A 16,623-nucleotide genomic window follows, 5' to 3' on the forward strand; every position below is an offset into this window, starting at 1 on the left:
ACCTCCGGATTGGGAGGAGGGAGGCTTGCTCTGGCCCCTGCTGTGGCCCTGCCTGGCTGCGGAAACCTGACAAGTCCTCTCCCTGACGTACCTCAGCCTCCCCCGCCCATAAGTTTGCTAACCTCTACCCGGCTCTAACAACCCAGGGACCCCGGAGGCGTGGCCAGAGGGGCGGAGCCCGTGGGCGTCCTGGAGATGGTGCCTAGCAACGTCAGGGGTGGGCCTCGGGAGGTCCTCCCGGAAGGGAATTCAAAACAAACTCCAGAGAGGTGCGTGAGAGGGTCGGGAGGGAAGAGACCAAGGCTGAGTTCTCTGGAAGGGTTTTAAGCACAGGAGAGGAGAGGCAGGATCAGTTGTGCAATTCATTAAAGTCCCTGGCCGCTGCATAGAGAACTGAGGGCTTGGGACCTGTGTCCGGTGGGGAGTTCGGAGAGGTGGTCGGAGCTGGTGACCGGACAGAGATGGCATCGACCCAGACGAGAGGATGAGAGAAGAGAAGGGATCTAAGAGATCTTAAGGAAGTGAGGCAGACAGGACCGGAGGTGGACTCCCCGAGGTGGGAAAGCCTGGGGCAGGAAGTGCTCAATTTGGCCTGCTGGGCATGAGAGTCCCACAGGATAACCAGAGGGGCTGCAGGACCTCCTGGGCCTGCAGCTTGGGGCGGGGCCTCAGCTGGACACATTAGAGTGTTGGGTGTCAGGAGATGGATCTGGAACTGAGGGGAACCAGGAGGAGAGCAGAGGGCAGTGTGTGTACGAGAACCCTGGCCCTTGACTTTGACCATAGGAGAGGGAGAGAAGCAGGACTGGAGAGAAATTGGAACATCCCTAAGGGGAAGGGGGCTAGGAGCGCCACCAGGACCCAAATTGTTCTGGAGGCCTCCTACCAGCCTCATTTCCAGCCCTCGTCCATCCTGTAAAACACCTGAGGAGAGAGTGTCAGTGGAGCAGAGGTCATCTCTGAGGCCACCCCCCAACTTGCTGTCCCTTGGTTCTAGATGCTCTGGAACTTGACCCGGCTCCCTCACAGCACGTCTCAAAGCCATGGGTGAATCCAGTCCCAAAGGAACCCTACAGCGCATCTTTGGGACCAGCCAGGTGTTCCAGAACATTGATGATGTAAAGCCAAAGGCCACGGGATTAACAGTGCCCCTCAAAGTCAGGGAGTAGTGAGTGACTACCTTGTCCCAGGGTCCCAAGTTCCTACTCTGCACAGCCAGTGACGTGCCCTACAGCTTTGGGTTGGTTACTCTCCCTCTCTGGGCTTCAGTGAACTCAACTGTATAACAGGGCTCTCCCACATCAGCACTTGAAGATGGTGGCCTGGATGAGCTCCAAGAAGGCCAGCCTCCTCTCCCTGGGTGTCTGTCTACCTGCCCAACCCTGTCTCTCCACCCAAGCCTCCCTCCTCCCAAGCCACCTGCAGCTGCAGCTGTATGCCCTGGGCTGGCCAAAGTCAGGGCCAGCCCCTCTGCTTCCTGCCCCCCCCCCCCCCACAGCTATCACCAAGGCCAGCAGTGCTTGGAGAGAGAGGACTGGGAGATGGCCGTGCTGTACTTTTCCCGCGCCCTCCACCTGAACTCCCAGCTGGTGAGCGGTGGGCATGGGCGGTTGCTGACACACACTTTGCCCTCACCGTTGAACCTGCCAGGCCCCTTCTCTCGGTCCCTTCTGGTAACTGAGCATCAGGCCTCAGCGGACGGTGGGGAGGGGACACAGCCTGGGTCCTCTCTCCCTCAGGTAGACTTCTATGCTTTACGCGCCGAGGCCTACATCCAGCTCTGTGACTTCTCCTCGGCCGCCCTGAACCTGCGAAGGGCCTACTCCTTCCAGCCGGAGAACACCAAATGCCTGGAGCGGCTTACCTTCGTCCTTTACCTGCAGGTGCCTGGGGCTGCCGCAGGCCCACCCAGGGCGCCCGCCTCACACCCAAGCCTGTTGGCTCTCCCTTCAGCTGTGGGGGTTTTCGTTGCTCCAGGGACCAGCTCCGCCTCTCTAGGGACCTTCTTGTCCCATCTGTACCTGCTGCCCCTCTCGTGGCCTCTCCCACCTCCAGAGCTGGGTAAAGTGTTTCGCAACATCGCCCAATGAGAGCTTTCTGCAATGATTACAGTGGTCTGATTACAATGATTACCTGGGACTGATGAGCCTTTGAGATACAGTGTGACCGGGGAACTAATTTTTTGGTTTTACTTAATTCATTAATTTAAATTTGTACAGCCACACAAAGCTGGTGGCTACTGTACTGGGCCACACAAACCTAGCGTCTAGAGAGGCTCAAGCACTAAAAAGGTAAGAGCATTCCCCATTCACAGTTCAAGACGAAAGTATTAAGTCACAAAATACCAACAAAGTCCAAGGCTTGCTGTTTCTCTCTGTTCCTGTTTCTGTATTGCTGTCCCTCTCTTTTGTAATGTTTATTTATTTTTGAGAGAGAGAGAGAGAGCATGAACAAGGAAGGGGCAGAGAGAGAGGGGGAGACAGAAAATCCCAAGCAGGCTCTGCATGGTCAGGGTGGAGCCTGATGCAGGACTTGAACTCACAACCCATGAGATCATGACCAGAGCCAAAGTCGGACCCTTAACCAACTGACGCTGAGCCACCCAGGTGCCCCTGTATTGTGTTTTTGTCAACTGTATGATTCTCTTGCTGTGTCTCCCTAGCCCTGTATCTCTTTCCATCTCTGTCCCTGTCTCTCTATCTCTGTGTCTCTGTCCCCTGAATTTTCTCCTAGATCTGAAGGGCTGTGTCTCTGTCTCTTATCTCTCTTCTCTCCTGCCCCAGTGGTGCCCCCTGCAACTGATAGGTGCTGCTGGGTTTCAAGCAGGAGTGACTCCCCCCTGTGTCCCCAGGGCCAGTGCCTGCTCGAGCAGCGTGCCTCCCTGGATGCCCTGAAAATCTTCTCGCAAGCCTCTGCACTCCAGCCCGAGAAAGCCAGCTTCCGTTACCGATGGTGAGTGCCCGGCATGTGTCCTTGTTCCCCTGGCAGCCCCTTCCTGCCCCTCTCGCCCTGCGGACAGAGTGCCTCTGCCCCCTGCCCTCAGCATGGCCTGTCTCCTGGCCCTCAAACGGCACCAGGACTGCCTCTCGCTCGTCACCAAGGAGGTGCAGCTTGGCACGACCAATGCCGACGTCTACATCCTCCGGGCCAGGCTCTACAACTTCTTCCAGAAGGTAGAGCAGGGAGGGCAGGGCGAGGGTGGCCCTCCCCCTGCCTGGGTGCCCCCAGCATACCCTGCAATTACAGGAGGCCGCTAAGCTGTCCATGTGGTGGCGACACTGTCCTCTCCGGGCAGAGTCCCCAGCCGTCACTGACCACTCAGCATAGTTGTCCTGTTGTCACTCAGCTCTGGCTCTGTGCCAGGCCTGTGTCGGCCCTCAGAAACCCCAGGGTGAGAAACCTATGCCATCCCTGCCCTTATGGAACTCACAGCCCAGGGGAGACGTCCTTAAGCAGATAATTACACAAAGAATGATTTCATGAGTGTGGGGGCACCCAAGGATCCATTAGATAAGGCAGCCCTTCCTCCTCCCTTCGTCTTCTTATTTTTTTTTTTAAATGCTTATTTATTTATTTTGAGAGGGAGAGAGAGCATGAGCAGGGGAAGGGCAGAATCCCAAGCAGGCTCCGCCTAGGTGCAGAGCCTGACGTAGGGCTCGAACTCACATAATATGAGATCGTGACCTGAGCTAAAACCAAGAGTCGGATGCTTAACCAACTGAGCCACCCAGGCACCCCCTTTCTCTCCTTCTTTGCCTCAGTGAACATTTTAGGAGCCCTGCACTGGGCATGGGGCCAGACAGTATAGGGAACAGCTTGGGGGCAAGGGAGACTTGGGGTCACAAGAGAGGAGGGGACTGCAGGTATGAGAGGGCATCAGGCAGGGTCTTGTGACCTGAAGAGGACCCTGACTTCTTCCTGGGGAAGCAGGAGCCTCAGAGGGGAGCTCCCTGGGGCAGCGGGCTTTCAAAAGATCCTTTTGGCTCCAGGTGGAGTTTGGGCTGGAGGGGCAGGTCGGGAGGCCGGGAGCCTGGGTGCCGTCCAGCTGGAGAGGAAGGTAGGGGTGGCAGGAAAGGGGCAAGTCCCACAGTCCTTTGGAAGGCAGGAACAGAGACGGACGTGAGAGGGCTTGAGGGAAAGGGAAGGATCCAGAACAATGCCTGGTGTTCTGCTTGGCCTGGTGCATGGGAGTGAGGGAACTCGGGGGGACGAAGGAAGGTCAGGGCGGGTTCACCTCAGTCACCAGGTGGTGCATCCTGGGGGTAGCCGGAAACCTGAGCCTCTCCGTGCTGGGGTCTGGGCTTCTGGGCCCCACAGTGACTCAGTGAGAGAGTCTCCTCCCGAGGCAGGAGACTCATAATTATTGTAATTATCAGTAATTGCTGACTGTGGGAGTTCAGCCCCTCCTGCCACCTCCACCTCTGTCATATGTACACACCTTCAAAGCACTTGACCCATGCTTGTCTTTAAGACTCGAGGTAACCCCCTTTAGATACAACCCATTGTCCTCTTTTCACAGATGAGGAGCTGGGTCCAGAGGGCCTGTCCAAGGTCACACAGCCAGCTCTCATTGGTGCTGCCTTTGAACCCAAGCCCCCCTGCTCCAAAGCCCTGTCCCTTGCCTCTGTCATCTTCCTCCTCCTGACTTCCACTCGCACCTGGTGTCCACACTGTTTGCTGTGCTCACCCTCCAACCAATTACCCTACAGGACACATAATGCTTGCTAAAACTGTTTGTTGACTCACTGACAGATTTGCTTACCCAGTGGAAGGTATTGGCCTGGGGATGTTTTCTGTTCGTGCCCAGGTCTGTATCTGTTCCTTGCCAGAGCGGTCTTGGGCTTAAAGGTCAGGGGAGTTGGGGAAGGCATGTGCGTGGGAGGATAGGGAGGAAATGACAGTCACGGTCAGGAGGACACACCCTCCACCCACCTCGAGTGAGCTTTGAAGAAGTTCTCCAAGGAGGAGGCATCTGCAGCCCCATTCTACGGCAGAAACCACTCAGGCTGACCTGGCTCACCTGAGGTCACATCTGAAGAGGGACCAGCAGGGATGGGGCCTGGGATGGGATTTTCCCATAATGCTCCCTGCTTCCTTCAGGAGGCAAAAAACAGAAGGCGGAATAGCAATGCAGGGACACTGAGGATGGGGCACACGGTGCCTGCCTGCCCAGAGAAAGGCCCCTATAGGCCTGGAGGTGTGCTTTCACCACGGGACAGGTCGGAGCTCAGCTGAGCCTGCGGCCCTGATGCCATCCTTGGCCCCCTGCAGCCCAGCCTCTGCTATCGAGACCTGCACAGAGCCTTGCTGTTGGACCCCAAGCACCCGCAGGCCAAGGTGCTGCTCAAGATGATGGTGGACCAAGCCCAGCAGGCTCGCCAAGATGCCGGGATCCTAGCCGTGCAGGGCAAGCTTCATTACGCTCTGCAGCGCATCAACTGTGCCATCGAGAACAACCCTCTGGATCCAGGCCTCTTTCTTTTCCGGTACTGTGTGGGGAGGTGCCCATCTTGGATCGTGCTGTGTGGACTCAGGAGAGGCCTTGATCCTCCCCAGGCTTCAGTTTCCCCATGTAGTCTCTAATAACCTTTCCCTACAACCCATTAGGGTCAAAGCTGGGGAAAAGGTTGTAGCTGCTCTCGCCCTTAGAGGAGGGGCAGGCTGGGAATTCTGGCCCCCAGGCCTGCTGAGCATCCATGCTGGCAGGCTCAGCCCAGCTCAGTGGACAGGCTTGGGTTTGAATCTTCCCCCCGCCCAGGACTCAGTACACGATTTGGGGCCGTTTAAGCTCCTTGAACCTAGGTTTGTGCATATAAACAGTGGGGTAAAACATCCGCCCCACATACAAAAAGGCCTTTTGCATAGAGGTTGGCATGCACCTGCTTCCCAAAAATAAAGGTGGAAGCTATTTTTGAGTAAAACAAAACTACCAGTGACCAGCAGGTTATCCAGGTGGTAACCCAGAGCCCGCCCCACATCTAAGCTAGTGGCCGAGGAGGGGGGCCCTCACGCCACCTCCCCCGGTCAAGATGGTCCAGAGTGGCCAACAGTCTGGCTGGCCACCCCGGTTGGTGGGGGTGCCTTGGCCCTCATGCCCCTCCCCCGCAGGGGCATCATGTACCGCCGCCTCTGGGAGTTTGACGCGGCTGTGGAGGACATCCTGAAGGCGCTGGACATGATGAGCGAGCGCCAGGAGGACATGGCGCAGCAGGCGCAGCGGCAGCTGCTGCTGGCCTACAACGACTTCGCGGTGCACTGCTACATGCAGGGTGCCTACCAGGAGGGGGTGCTGCTGCTCAACAAAGCCCTCAGGGACGAGCAGCAGGAGAAAGGCCTGTACATCAACCGTGGGGGTGAGCGCGGGCTGCACCTGCCCCTCTAAGTCCGGGCTGGCACTTGAGGCCCCCGAAGGAGGGAGGACGGGAGGAGGGAGAGAGCCTCAGTGCCCTGGGGACACACTTTGGGAAGTGCTGCCTTAGACAAGGGCTACAGTCTATTCAAACTGCTGAGAATCAGGCTACTGGTAAAAGGTGCCCCGAGGCAAGGCAAACCTCGGCAGGCACCCTCCACCACCGGCAGGTGCCCTCCACCACCCACGGGAGTTCATAGCCACCAGTCTCGGGATCCCCTGGGGGTGGGGAAGCGGGGCTGGGGCTCCTGGGCACTGGGCTTGAGGACCCACTCAGCCCCCTGTCCCCGGGTCCCTGGGCCCCAGATTGTTTCTTTCAGCTGGGCAACCTGACCTTTGCGGAGGCGGACTACCAGCAGGCGCTGGCACTGAGCCCACAGGACGAGGGTGCCAACATCCGCATGGGCCTGCTGCAGGAGAAGATGGGCTTCTGCGAGCATAGGAGCAGGTGCGTGACTTGTGGGCGGGACCCCGTGGCGCTGGGGGGCATGGCTCGAGGCCGCCTGCTGGGACCCTGGGTCGAGATCCTCTGCTCTCCCAGGCAAGTTTTTGTGAAAAATTAGTCACTTTTTTCAGAATATTGTTGTGGTAATTGCGCTTTTTATAAAATATCTCCAGTGTTCCGTGTGGGGCTTAAACTCAGGAACTGTGAGATCACCATCTGATCACCATCAGAGCCCTAGCGGACTGAGCCACCCAGGCGCCCCTCCTATGTATATATTAACAATTAGTACCATTTTACAAAATGAAATAACGTTAAACTGTCTTTTGACTTCCGATCTTATTATATATGCGACTATATCATTCTTCTTTATTATTTGCATGGTATTCCATTCTATGGAAGTACCACAATTCATTTCTTTAGACAACTTTCTACTGATGAATATTTGGGCTGTTTTCTGGGATTTTTTTGTTTGTTTGTTTGTTTGTTTGTTTGTTTGTTTGTTTTTATACATAACGTAATGAGCACCCAAGATATACATTTTCATGCATTATACTAGGAATGCCACAGTTAGATTGCTGGAAGCCAAATTGTTGTGTTAAAGGGTGTGAACATTTAACATTTTAAAACAATATCTTGGGACACCTGGGTGGGTCAAGTCAGTTGAGTGTCCAACTCTTGATTTCAGCTCAGGTCTTGATCTCAACGGTTTGTGAGATTGAGCCCCACCTCCTTGGCTTCATGCTGATAGTGCAGAGGCTACTTGGGATTCTCTCTCCCTCTCTGTGCCCCTCCCCACTAGCACTCCCTCTCCCTTTCAAAAGAAATAAACTTAAAAAAAAAAAAAAAAGAAAGAAAACCATAATATCCAATTGTTCTCCACAAATAGTAAGCTGCTGTAAACTTCCCCCAGGAAAGGAGTCTTCATTTTCCCAATCTCCCTAGTGCCAGGTGTTAAGACTGTTTTCTTTTCTTTTCTTTCTTTTTTTTTTTTAAGACTATTTTCAACTCTGCTAATGCAGTAGGCAAAGAAACACTCTTGAGTTCGTTCGTTTATGTTGCAAGTTTAAATGGCTAGTGCACTGCAGCACCTTTTGTGCGTGTTCATCATTATGGCTGGTCCCAACCAGATTTTTTTTTTTTAATGACAAATTGCTCTTTAAAACTTTTTGTTGTTGTTACAGAGTTCTTTGTAGGCTGGGAAAATTATCGTCTGCCTCTGTGGGAAAATGTATTTCTCCTATTTATTAGCTTTCCTTTGTGGTGGTTTTGCTACTCGGTAATTTGGGATTAAATCGTAGTCAAATTAATTTTCTCCTTTTTAGCTCTTGGGTTTGTGACATTCTCAGAAGGGTCTTCCTTACTCGTAGATATTAAAAACATTCACTTAGAGGGGTGCCGGGGTGGCTCAGTCAGTTAAGTGTCTGATTTGATTTTGGCTCAGGTCTTTTTTTTTTTTTTTTTTTTTTTTAATGTTATTTGAGTGAGAGACAGAGAGAGACAGAGAGAGACAGAGAGAGAGACGGAGCATGAGCAAGGGAGGGGCAAAGAGAGAGGGAGACCCAGAATCTGAAGCAGGCTCCAGGCTCTGAGCTGTCAGCACAGAACCCAACATGGGGCTCGAACTCGTGAACCGCGAGATCATGACCTGAGCTGAAGTCGGATGCCCAACCAGCTGAGCCACCCAGGCGCCCCTGGGCTCAGATCTTGATCTTATGGTTCTCGAGATGGAGCCCCACGTTGGGATCTGTGCTGACAGGCTGATAGCAAGGAGTCTGCTTGGGATTCTCTCTCTCTCTGCCCCTCCCCTCCCCCCACTTCCTCCCCCTCCCTCTCTCTCAAAATAAATAAGCTTTATTTAAAAAAAAACATTCACTTATATTGGGGTCTTATACTAGCATTTAAGTGTTGGGGCCATTAAGAGTGTTACTGTTAGAAGAGCAGAGGGGCATGGTGGAGTTGGGGGAGCAGAGACCAGCCTGATTTTCCCCAGACTCCCCAATGGGGCCCAGCAATTGCTATTTCCCTCCAGAGGGCCCAGCTCACAGCAGCCTGTGACCCACTGTGTCCTGCAGGCAGTTCCATAAGGCAGAGAGCCACTTCTCAGTGGCCATCCAGCACAACCCCCGGAAGGCCCAGTACTACCTGCACCGTGCCAGGAGCCGGCAGCTCCTGCAGAACATTCTGGGGGCCCGCCTGGATGTTGCCACCGTCCTGCTCCTCAACCCCAAACAACCTAAGGTGGGTTCCTGCTGGGCCAGGAGGGCGGGCTCCAGAATCAATACCCACTGTTGCTTAAAGATACCCCCTATTCCCAGCAGTCTGGTTTCCTAGAAAATCTAACAGCGGCCAATGCCAAGCACTTACAGTGTGCCAGGTACTGTTCTAGCCACTTCAACTTGCATTGCCGTTTCCCCTCTTCAGCACCCCATGAGACAGGTAACATTATTATCACCCCCAGTTTGCAGGTGAAGAGGGTAGGGTTCAGAGAAGTCAGTTCCCTTGCCCCAGGGCACACACTTAGAGGCCAATCCCCCACAGGCTGGTTCCAGCACATGCAGTTGGCTGGCCAGGTCGGGGTCAGTGTGCTCTCTTCCGGTAGGCCTCCTCACAGGCTCCTCCCAGTTCTGGAGCAAGAAGGTCTGGCCCTCTAAAATCCGCAGTTTGTAAACGCTTCCCACGGCAGCTCTGAGAAGGGCTCTGCAAGGGCAGGGCAGCGCCACACCCTTCGCCCCCTGCCCTGGCCCACACCCGGCTCTTTCCTGGCAGCTGCTCCCACTGATGACCAACCTCTTCCCGGGCATGTCGGTGGAGGAGGTGCTCGGCAGCCAGGCGGCCCACCTGGCCAGGTTGCAGCTGGATCGGGTGTCGGAGAGCAGCCCGCAGGCTGGCATCCCTCAAGGCATCGTGGGGCAAGTTCCTCAAGTGGGGACCTTGGGCCAGGAGCGGGAAATGGCTGGGGGTCAAGACTCCTCCTACCCCACTGCCTCCTCAGGCCATTCTCCAGCCCCTGGGGCTGGTGGGCTGAGTCTGGCGGGGGGCTTACCCAGCGCTCTGGGGCCATGGCTTGGCAGGCAGCTCAGGGAGCGGGAGCGAGAGCGCCACAAGGCACGGGCCCTGCAGCTCAGGTGGAAGCAGGAACAGCCTTTGGCCGAGACCTCTGAAGAGCTCAAGGCCACCACCCCCCAGACCCTGGAGGGAAAGCCAGAAGGTCCAAAGGAAGAAGCTGAGACCCCCCAAAAGGAGGAAAAACAGGCGAGTGTGCCACATGCTGGGGCCTAGGGCCCTGGAGGTCTGGGGGGAGCGTACCCCAAGCCAGGTCTGAGGGATGCAGATTGGCTGGAGGCTGGCATCTGGGTCTGGCTCTGAGCTGCCACTCAGCCGTGTGACTCGGGCTGGGGACATTCTGCTCTGAGATGGGGATGGTACCAGTAATGGGTACACCCCTGAGGAAGGGCACACGAGGATGTGGGCCCCTCACAAGGAGGCCTTCCCACACTTGGCCACACTCACCTTCATCAATTTTGTGTGTGCTGGCTGTGCCAGGATTTTCTTAATTCTGCAATCCAATTCAAAAAACTTTTTTATTGAATGTAACGTAAATATAGAAAAGTACACAAATCCTAAGGGAGCGAGCTGATGAATTTTCACAAACTGAATACACCCACGACACCATTATCTTTTGAAAGACCACATTCCCAGGCCCCCTGCAGGTCCCTCCCCTAGCCCAGTGCACCCCCAAGGCTGTCCTGACTGCTGACATCACAAATGAACGTGTCTGTTCACGCCCGTGGACAGATACAGTGTGCCTGCTTGTCTGACTCCTTTCACTAAGCTTGTTGGTGAGATGCATCTAAGCTGACTGCTCATTCTCATCGCTGTAGAGAATTCCATCCTGTGGAGGCCCCACGATTTGTCCGCCCCACTGCTGATGCGAGTACACTTGTGTTCAGAGGAGACGTTACGAATGAGTAAACGGACCATGAGCATCCCTTGCCATAAACGGCAACAGCCAGCGCTAGTTTTTTAGCTCACGCTGCAACACACAAATGCAGAACTTTGATTTGTGTGCCCTCTGAAGTCATCGTGAGCTCCCTCCCTCGGGGGGAGGTAGAGTAGCGCCTGCCCGTCCTCACTTCCATTCCCCTCAGCCTGCAGGCGTGAGTGGGTCGGAGGGGTCCAGCAGCCACACGCCTGGCTGTGGCGTCCTGCAGGCCCGGATTCAAGCCCCGCCTCTCTGCTTTCTTAGCTGCGTGTCCCGGGCAGGCTGCTGCGGCACCCGTAGCCTGGGTTTCTGGACCATGAGAGGGTAGTTCCCTCCCAGATATGTGGGAGGATGAAATGGGAGAGGCATGTAAAGTGTAAAAACATTCCTCCATTCTTCACTAGCTATTCCCCAGGGCACAGCACTTTACCGTTTACAGAAGCCCGTCCCACACTTGAACTCATTTGCCTTTTGAAACTGAGGCCCAAGCAGCTGCCCAAACACTCCCTTTCTCAGAGTGCCATGCCTGGTCTGCCCACTCCCCTTCCTGGCCAGTCTTAGCCTGTCCTTGTCCCACCCAGCCCCAACTGGGGACCCTTGAGGAGCTCTAAGCTGCTGGTCTTCCTTCCAGAGCTGTGCCACTGGCCCACGGCCTCCCACAGCCGGTGACTGCCTTGCCTGTCTCTGCCCTAGGAGGAGAAGCCGAAGGCCGCAGCCAGCAAGGTGAGGTCCCTGTCCAACAGCTACCTCAGCCAGACCTCTTCAGGCTGCATCTTCGGCTGTAAGTCCCCAGCGCTCCTGCCGGCCCTGAGTACACCAAAGCGGCAGAGTGGGCCAAGGTCAGGGGTCAGAGACTCTCTGGCCCGTAGATGCTTCTGGGCTCTGCTTATTACAGCGGTGTGACTCTAAAGCAGTGTGACTCTGCTTTGCAAGGGGTGTGGTGAACCCTCAGTGAGGGCTGCACGAGGGGGGTCCTCACCGTCTCCCGCTTATCCTACAGCCCTGGCCCGCCTGCAGGGCTTGGGTTGCCGAGGAGGGCTGGGCTGGTGTCATCTGGCAGACCTTCCCCTTGGCCACGCAAGGCCTGTGGGGCACAGGCAAGGGTGAGACGGACACCTCCTTTTCCTGGAGCTGTCTGCGAAGGGCAGTCTGACGGGTACCCTTGGCACATCCTTCCCAGTCAGGACCCTGTCCACCTCAGAGACAGAGATGTCCACTACCTGCCAGGAATACAAGAGCACCTCGGGCACTGCTGTGACATCCTCAATCTCCTCACTGCTGAAGACTCAATCCTCAGACCTGCTGGAGAACGGGGAAGACCTAAAATTGAGCCACAGCCCCAGAGGAAACGAGGCCGCCCGGGGCCAGAGCCGGAGGCCCAGCCAGACCGCGGCCGCCCAAGGCCAGAGCCGGAGGCCCAGAAAGACCGCAGCCGCTGAGGGTCAGAGCCGGAGGCCCAGCGAGATGAAGGCCGCCCAGGGCCAGGGCCAGAGGCCCAGCAAGACGGAGGCTGCCCAGGGCCAGAGCTGTAGTTCCAGCGAGACAGAGGCCACCCGATGCGCACGACGAAAGCCTAACAAAACCAAGGCCACTAGGGGCCCAAGGCAGAGGTTCAGAAAGACCAAGGTTGCCCATGGCCATAGCTGGGGACCCAGTAAGGCTGCCATCCAGGGCCAGTGCTGGGGACTGATCCAAAGTCCCAGCAAGACCAAGGATTTCTACGATCCAAGTTGGAGCCCCAGCAGCACTGAGGCCACTCAGGGCCAATGCCAGAAGCCCAGCAAGACTGATGCTGCCCAGAGTTTGAGCCAGAACACGAGCCCAGGTTCCAGCAAGACTGAAGTAACCAGGGCCTGAGCCTAAGTCTCAGAAAACCCCAGCCAGAAAAATCAAGGCTGGCCAGGACTCCAGCCCTAGCAGTTACATTGTTCTCTGGAGGGACCCTTCAGCCCCTCACTTCTTGCTGGGTATGGAAGAGATTCTAACCCCCTCCCCCCATACACACACGCTCACTGGCACTCAGCAAACTAGCCTCCTTCCAGAGCAATTAGATACCTCAGCCAACATTCCTCTGGTCCCATGGCTAAGTTTATTGTATTTGTTCTCTTATAAAATTAAAAACTTTAAAAACTAGGCCCAAGTGGCAGCTTGTGTCCGTCTGTTCACAGAGACTGAGAAGTCTCAGCTTGGCTTTACGATACTGGGACATAGGGTATGGAATGGAGGATTGAGAATATGGTGCCAGACCAAGGGGCCAAGAGTAAGACTGAAGAGGGAGGGAGCAGCCATGAGCCACAGTCCCTGAGTTACAATTCACATTTTAAGAAGGCTCAAGCTGGAGGGCAAGGTCAAGGCTCACTGAAGTTCTGGGGTCACCAGTGGTTTCCCTAGGGAAGGAAGCAAAGGCCAAGATGCCCTGAGAGCAGTTAAGAGGCCAGGGCCTGCCCTGGCCCCCTGGCCCATGGCCTGGCCAACATGCCTCCTCATCTTCACTTTGGACTCTGGGTCTCACTCTCCAGGAGGCTCAGGAAAAGAGTCCCTACTGAAGAGGCCCCAGGGCTCTCCTGCACAGCCTGGCCAGGAGGGCAAGGGTGCCATCTAGAGAGTCAGAGGAAGAAGGCAATCCTGGAAGCCACAGTTTTGCAGCCATTGGAGGAAAAGAGCTGCTCGTCCTCAGGGAAGAAGGTGGTGCTGTCCAGCACAGCCTGGACGACCTCATCCCTTGGCTCCAGGCCCAGCTGGGCCAGCTCGTTGAGCACGCAGTGCCGCACATGGTGCCGCTGCAGTGGGAGGAAAGGCACCAGGACGTCTAGGAGATGCTCTTCCATGATGCCTGAGCGCCAGAAGCCATCTGCAGGAAGGGACAATGGGGGAAGGGTCTATGTTGGGCTCAGGGACAGCCCCGGAGCGCCAAAGTGTGGGCTGAGAAGTACCAGGTCGGTGGGCAAAGCATCAGACCCAGCCCTGGGTAAAGCCCCAACCTGCTGAAGTTACCCCGGGGGGGGGGGCCTCCTGAGCGGAACTCACGGTGCGGGTTGTCCAGCACAGCCTGGGAGATGACCAGCTCCAGTTCCTGTAGGCGGATCTCCTCACGGTCCCGGCGGCTGCGCCACGCCTCCAGTGCCACCTGGTTGATCTGCTCACCACCAGTGTTGCTGAAACCATGGGGGACGCAGGCCACGGCTCAGGAGGGGCAGGATGGCCCCTGCTTCCCACGTGCCCCCTAACACAACCTGAGCCTGGGGACCCAGCTCAGTAGCAGCAGGAGCCAAAAAACGCACTGAAAACATAGCACAGGCACCACTTCCCCTCTCCAGCGCCTGTGTCTACAACCATGACCCCTGGAAATTCACCTATATGTGCCACGCACTTTAGAGTTTACAAAACACTTTTGGGTCCCTTAACTGACTTTCCCTCCCCCGGCCTCTAGGAGGACAGTGAGGCATTGATATTGGCCCTGCTGTGCAGAAAAGGAGATGGGAGTTCCGAGAGGTGAAGTGATTTGCCCAAGGAAACATAGCTAGGACTCTTAGAGGTGGGACTAGAATTCCAGTCCTGTTTTTCCCAGGTCTGTGTCCTCCTGGCCACAAAAGAGGGAAGCCCCTTAACCTAGCAGGCTTCCACAAACAAACAGTGAAGATCCCAAAGACTGAGCCTGGAATGGGCTTTGAAAATGTCAAAATGTGAATAACAGTGTCACAGTGAGAGTGTAAGGGGCTTTGGAAAAGCCCAACTGGGCCTGGGGGTGGGGGGAGGAAAGGTATTCTGCTGTGGGACCGCAGGCCAAGACTGGATAGCTGAGACCTTGGACAGGTGTCCCCGTACCATCCTGCTGCAGAGCTGGACCCACCTGATGAAGATGAAGATGGCTTTGCGATAGTTGGTCCCGAACACAACCCAAGAGGAGCCCAGGAAAGGTCGCAGGACCTCCATCAGGCCTGGGGCCAGCTTGTCCATCTCGTCAAAGAGGAAGAGGGAGCGGCTGCAGGCAGTGAGGTTCCCCTGGACCCAGCTCTTAAGATCCTTCTGCAGGGGAGAGGCAGGAATCTGAGGGAGATGCTCCTCTAACCCCAGACTTCTTCCCAAGGCCAAAACTAATCCCCTTCCCAGGAGGGTATGGTCTCCCAGAAAAAACTAATCCTTTCATGGGGCTGCGGGCAAAACTGTGGCCCTGAGAAGCGAGAGACTTATTCAAGCTCACAGAGCAAGTCAGCAGGCTCACAGAGACTCAAACCCAGGCCTTACGTCAGCCTGATCAGGACTCATTCTCCGATACTTCCTACTTTCCATAAAAGGGGAAGGTTCCTTTATGCCCCCTGAACCTTCCCAGTAATATTGACAGCTGAAACAGATCAGCCTGCAAAGTACCTTGCAATCAACAACAATAGTAGTAGTAAGAGCGACTATTTACTGAATGCTTCCTCTGAGGCTCAAATTGGGACTATGCTTTGCAGAAAGAAGATAATGCAGACTGTCTGGCAAAGGTAAGTGCTCAATAAATAATACCTGCAACTATATGATCCCGTGTCCCTGGCAACAACCTTGGCAGGAAGGTACCATTACTGCCCCTAACCCCCCCCCTCCCCCGCCAGGATTTAAAGCAAGAACTCCCTGCCAGGTAGAATGGCACCATCTCAAGCTCTGGTCATGATGGGTCCTGAGGGCTGGGGCTCCAACTGGCTGTGTGGCTTGGAGCAAGTGACTCTCCCTCTCTGGACTGAGGATTCATTCACTCCCTAGGGTCTGGCACCCCAACATGCAGGTGAATGGTGGCCCAGGATGCCACCAGCCTACCTTGTAGCGCTCCACGTGGCCGGGGTGGGGGAAGTGGATGACGGGGGAAAAGTGGTGTACATGAGGGCTGCGGAGACCACCCCGGAAAAGGTAGCGCGCCAGCAGGGAGCTGACATAGGACTTGCCAGTGCCTGTCCAGCCATGCAGGGAGAGGACCAGTGGCTTGGTGGGGGCTGGGTCCTGCACGAAGGCCTTCAGTGCCTTCACCACCAGCGCCTTGGCCAAGTGCTGGCCGGCAAGGTGCTGGGCCAGGTCACACTCCAGACCTAGGGCCACAAGAAGGGCAGAATCAGAGCTGAGGACACACACAAGCTTGTCACGGAAGGGGGTGGGGAGGAGTCCTATCTGGAAACCCGGTCGAGGGTTCCCTGTGTTCCGGGACATTTTTACGTTCCCCTTCTGTAGAAAGGGAGTGGGGCCCTTGGGGTCTCCGGCTACAGCAGCCACCCTGAGACCTGACTCAGCTCAGCTCCAAGTGGGTGTGAGCTGTCAGCAGGGTTGGCCCAAGGCTCCTGACCACGCCCGAGGCAGGCTTCTCCCCTGTGGAAGCCCAACCTTCCCCCCAAGGCCCTGCTGTCAAATGCCTCTCTCCATCCTGGCAGGGCTCTCCCTGGACCCCAAAAAGCTTCCTCAAACCTACGCCCCAAGTCCGGAGCTCCAGGCTCTCAGTCCCGCAACGCCAGGCCCACTTCCGGCCCCAGCCATCCGGAAGTCCGAGTGTCCCGGCCCTCGGTTCTACCCTCCAGGTCTGGCCCTGGCGCAACCCTTGGGTGCAAAGGCTCCCCGGTCCGCCGCCCCCCCCCCCCCACCCTCCCCCGCTCCTGCGGCTCCTCACCTTGGAAGTCAGGCTGGAAGTCACATTCGCAGAAGGCGCCGAAGTGGCAATGCAGCGAAGTCAGGTCCCAGGCGGCGGCCGCGGCCGAGACCAACCCCAGCAACCCGAGGAGCGAGCCCCAGGGCCGACAGCCGCGTGTCGCAGCCGCCATACGGGTG

The 16,623-nt window shown here is 56.2% G+C and overlaps 2 protein-coding genes across 13 annotated transcripts; one reads left to right on the forward strand and one right to left on the reverse strand.

The window, feature by feature from the left end:
- The first annotated feature begins 22 nt into the window (after nucleotides 1-22).
- TTC16 (tetratricopeptide repeat domain 16) lies at nucleotides 23-12,971 on the forward strand. Of its 11 annotated transcripts, none has more exons than XM_045468301.1 (15): nucleotides 23-269; nucleotides 997-1,168; nucleotides 1,499-1,589; nucleotides 1,740-1,883; nucleotides 2,852-2,952; nucleotides 3,044-3,173; nucleotides 5,272-5,486; nucleotides 6,109-6,353; nucleotides 6,716-6,857; nucleotides 8,927-9,092; nucleotides 9,621-9,763; nucleotides 9,926-10,106; nucleotides 11,530-11,617; nucleotides 12,017-12,251; nucleotides 12,291-12,971. In XM_045468301.1, exons 2-15 carry the CDS (start codon nucleotides 1,044-1,046, stop codon nucleotides 12,691-12,693), a joined length of 2,409 nt encoding a protein of 802 aa, XP_045324257.1. In that variant the 5' UTR covers nucleotides 23-269; nucleotides 997-1,043; the 3' UTR covers nucleotides 12,694-12,971. The 11 variants fall into 11 exon arrangements, with proteins under 11 accessions (XP_045324257.1, XP_045324258.1, XP_045324256.1 ...); XM_045468302.1 differs by having other exon boundaries at nucleotides 12,017-12,237; nucleotides 12,277-12,971; XM_045468300.1 differs by having other exon boundaries at nucleotides 12,017-12,971.
- TOR2A (torsin family 2 member A) lies at nucleotides 12,907-16,616 on the reverse strand. Of its 2 annotated transcripts, XM_045468314.1 has the most exons (5): nucleotides 16,466-16,616; nucleotides 15,631-15,896; nucleotides 14,687-14,862; nucleotides 13,864-13,991; nucleotides 12,907-13,687 (listed from the first exon to the last, which is right to left on the reverse strand). In XM_045468314.1, exons 1-5 carry the CDS (start codon nucleotides 16,614-16,616, stop codon nucleotides 13,443-13,445), a joined length of 966 nt encoding a protein of 321 aa, XP_045324270.1. In that variant the 3' UTR covers nucleotides 12,907-13,442. The 2 variants fall into 2 exon arrangements, with proteins under 2 accessions (XP_045324270.1, XP_045324271.1); XM_045468315.1 differs by lacking the exon at nucleotides 13,864-13,991 and having other exon boundaries at nucleotides 13,552-13,687.
- Between the last annotated feature and the right edge of the window lie 7 nt (nucleotides 16,617-16,623).

The sequence above is a fragment of the Leopardus geoffroyi genome, chromosome D4, assembly GCF_018350155.1.
Source record: "Leopardus geoffroyi isolate Oge1 chromosome D4, O.geoffroyi_Oge1_pat1.0, whole genome shotgun sequence".
NCBI classification, from domain to species: Eukaryota; Metazoa; Chordata; class Mammalia; order Carnivora; family Felidae; genus Leopardus; species Leopardus geoffroyi.

Bases quoted from the DNA above. Each gene is read 5' to 3' on its own strand.
- TTC16 (XM_045468300.1), top strand. From the start codon at position 1,044: ATGGGTGAATCCAGTCCCAAAGGAACCCTACAGCGCATCTTTGGGACC. The intron at 2,953-3,043 runs GTGAGTGCCCGG...CCCTGCCCTCAG, and splicing joins GCCAGCTTCCGTTACCGATG to CATGGCCTGTCTCCTGGCCC. The intron at 6,858-8,926 runs GTGCGTGACTTG...TGTGTCCTGCAG, and splicing joins TTCTGCGAGCATAGGAGCAG to GCAGTTCCATAAGGCAGAGA.
- TOR2A (XM_045468314.1), bottom strand. From the start codon at position 16,616: ATGGCGGCTGCGACACGCGGCTGTCGGCCCTGGGGCTCGCTCCTCGGG. The intron at 15,897-16,465 runs GTGAGGAGCCGC...TTGTGGCCCTAG, and splicing joins CTTCCAGCCTGACTTCCAAG to GTCTGGAGTGTGACCTGGCC. The intron at 13,688-13,863 runs GTGAGTTCCGCT...CCCTTCCTGCAG, and splicing joins TGTGCTGGACAACCCGCACC to ATGGCTTCTGGCGCTCAGGC.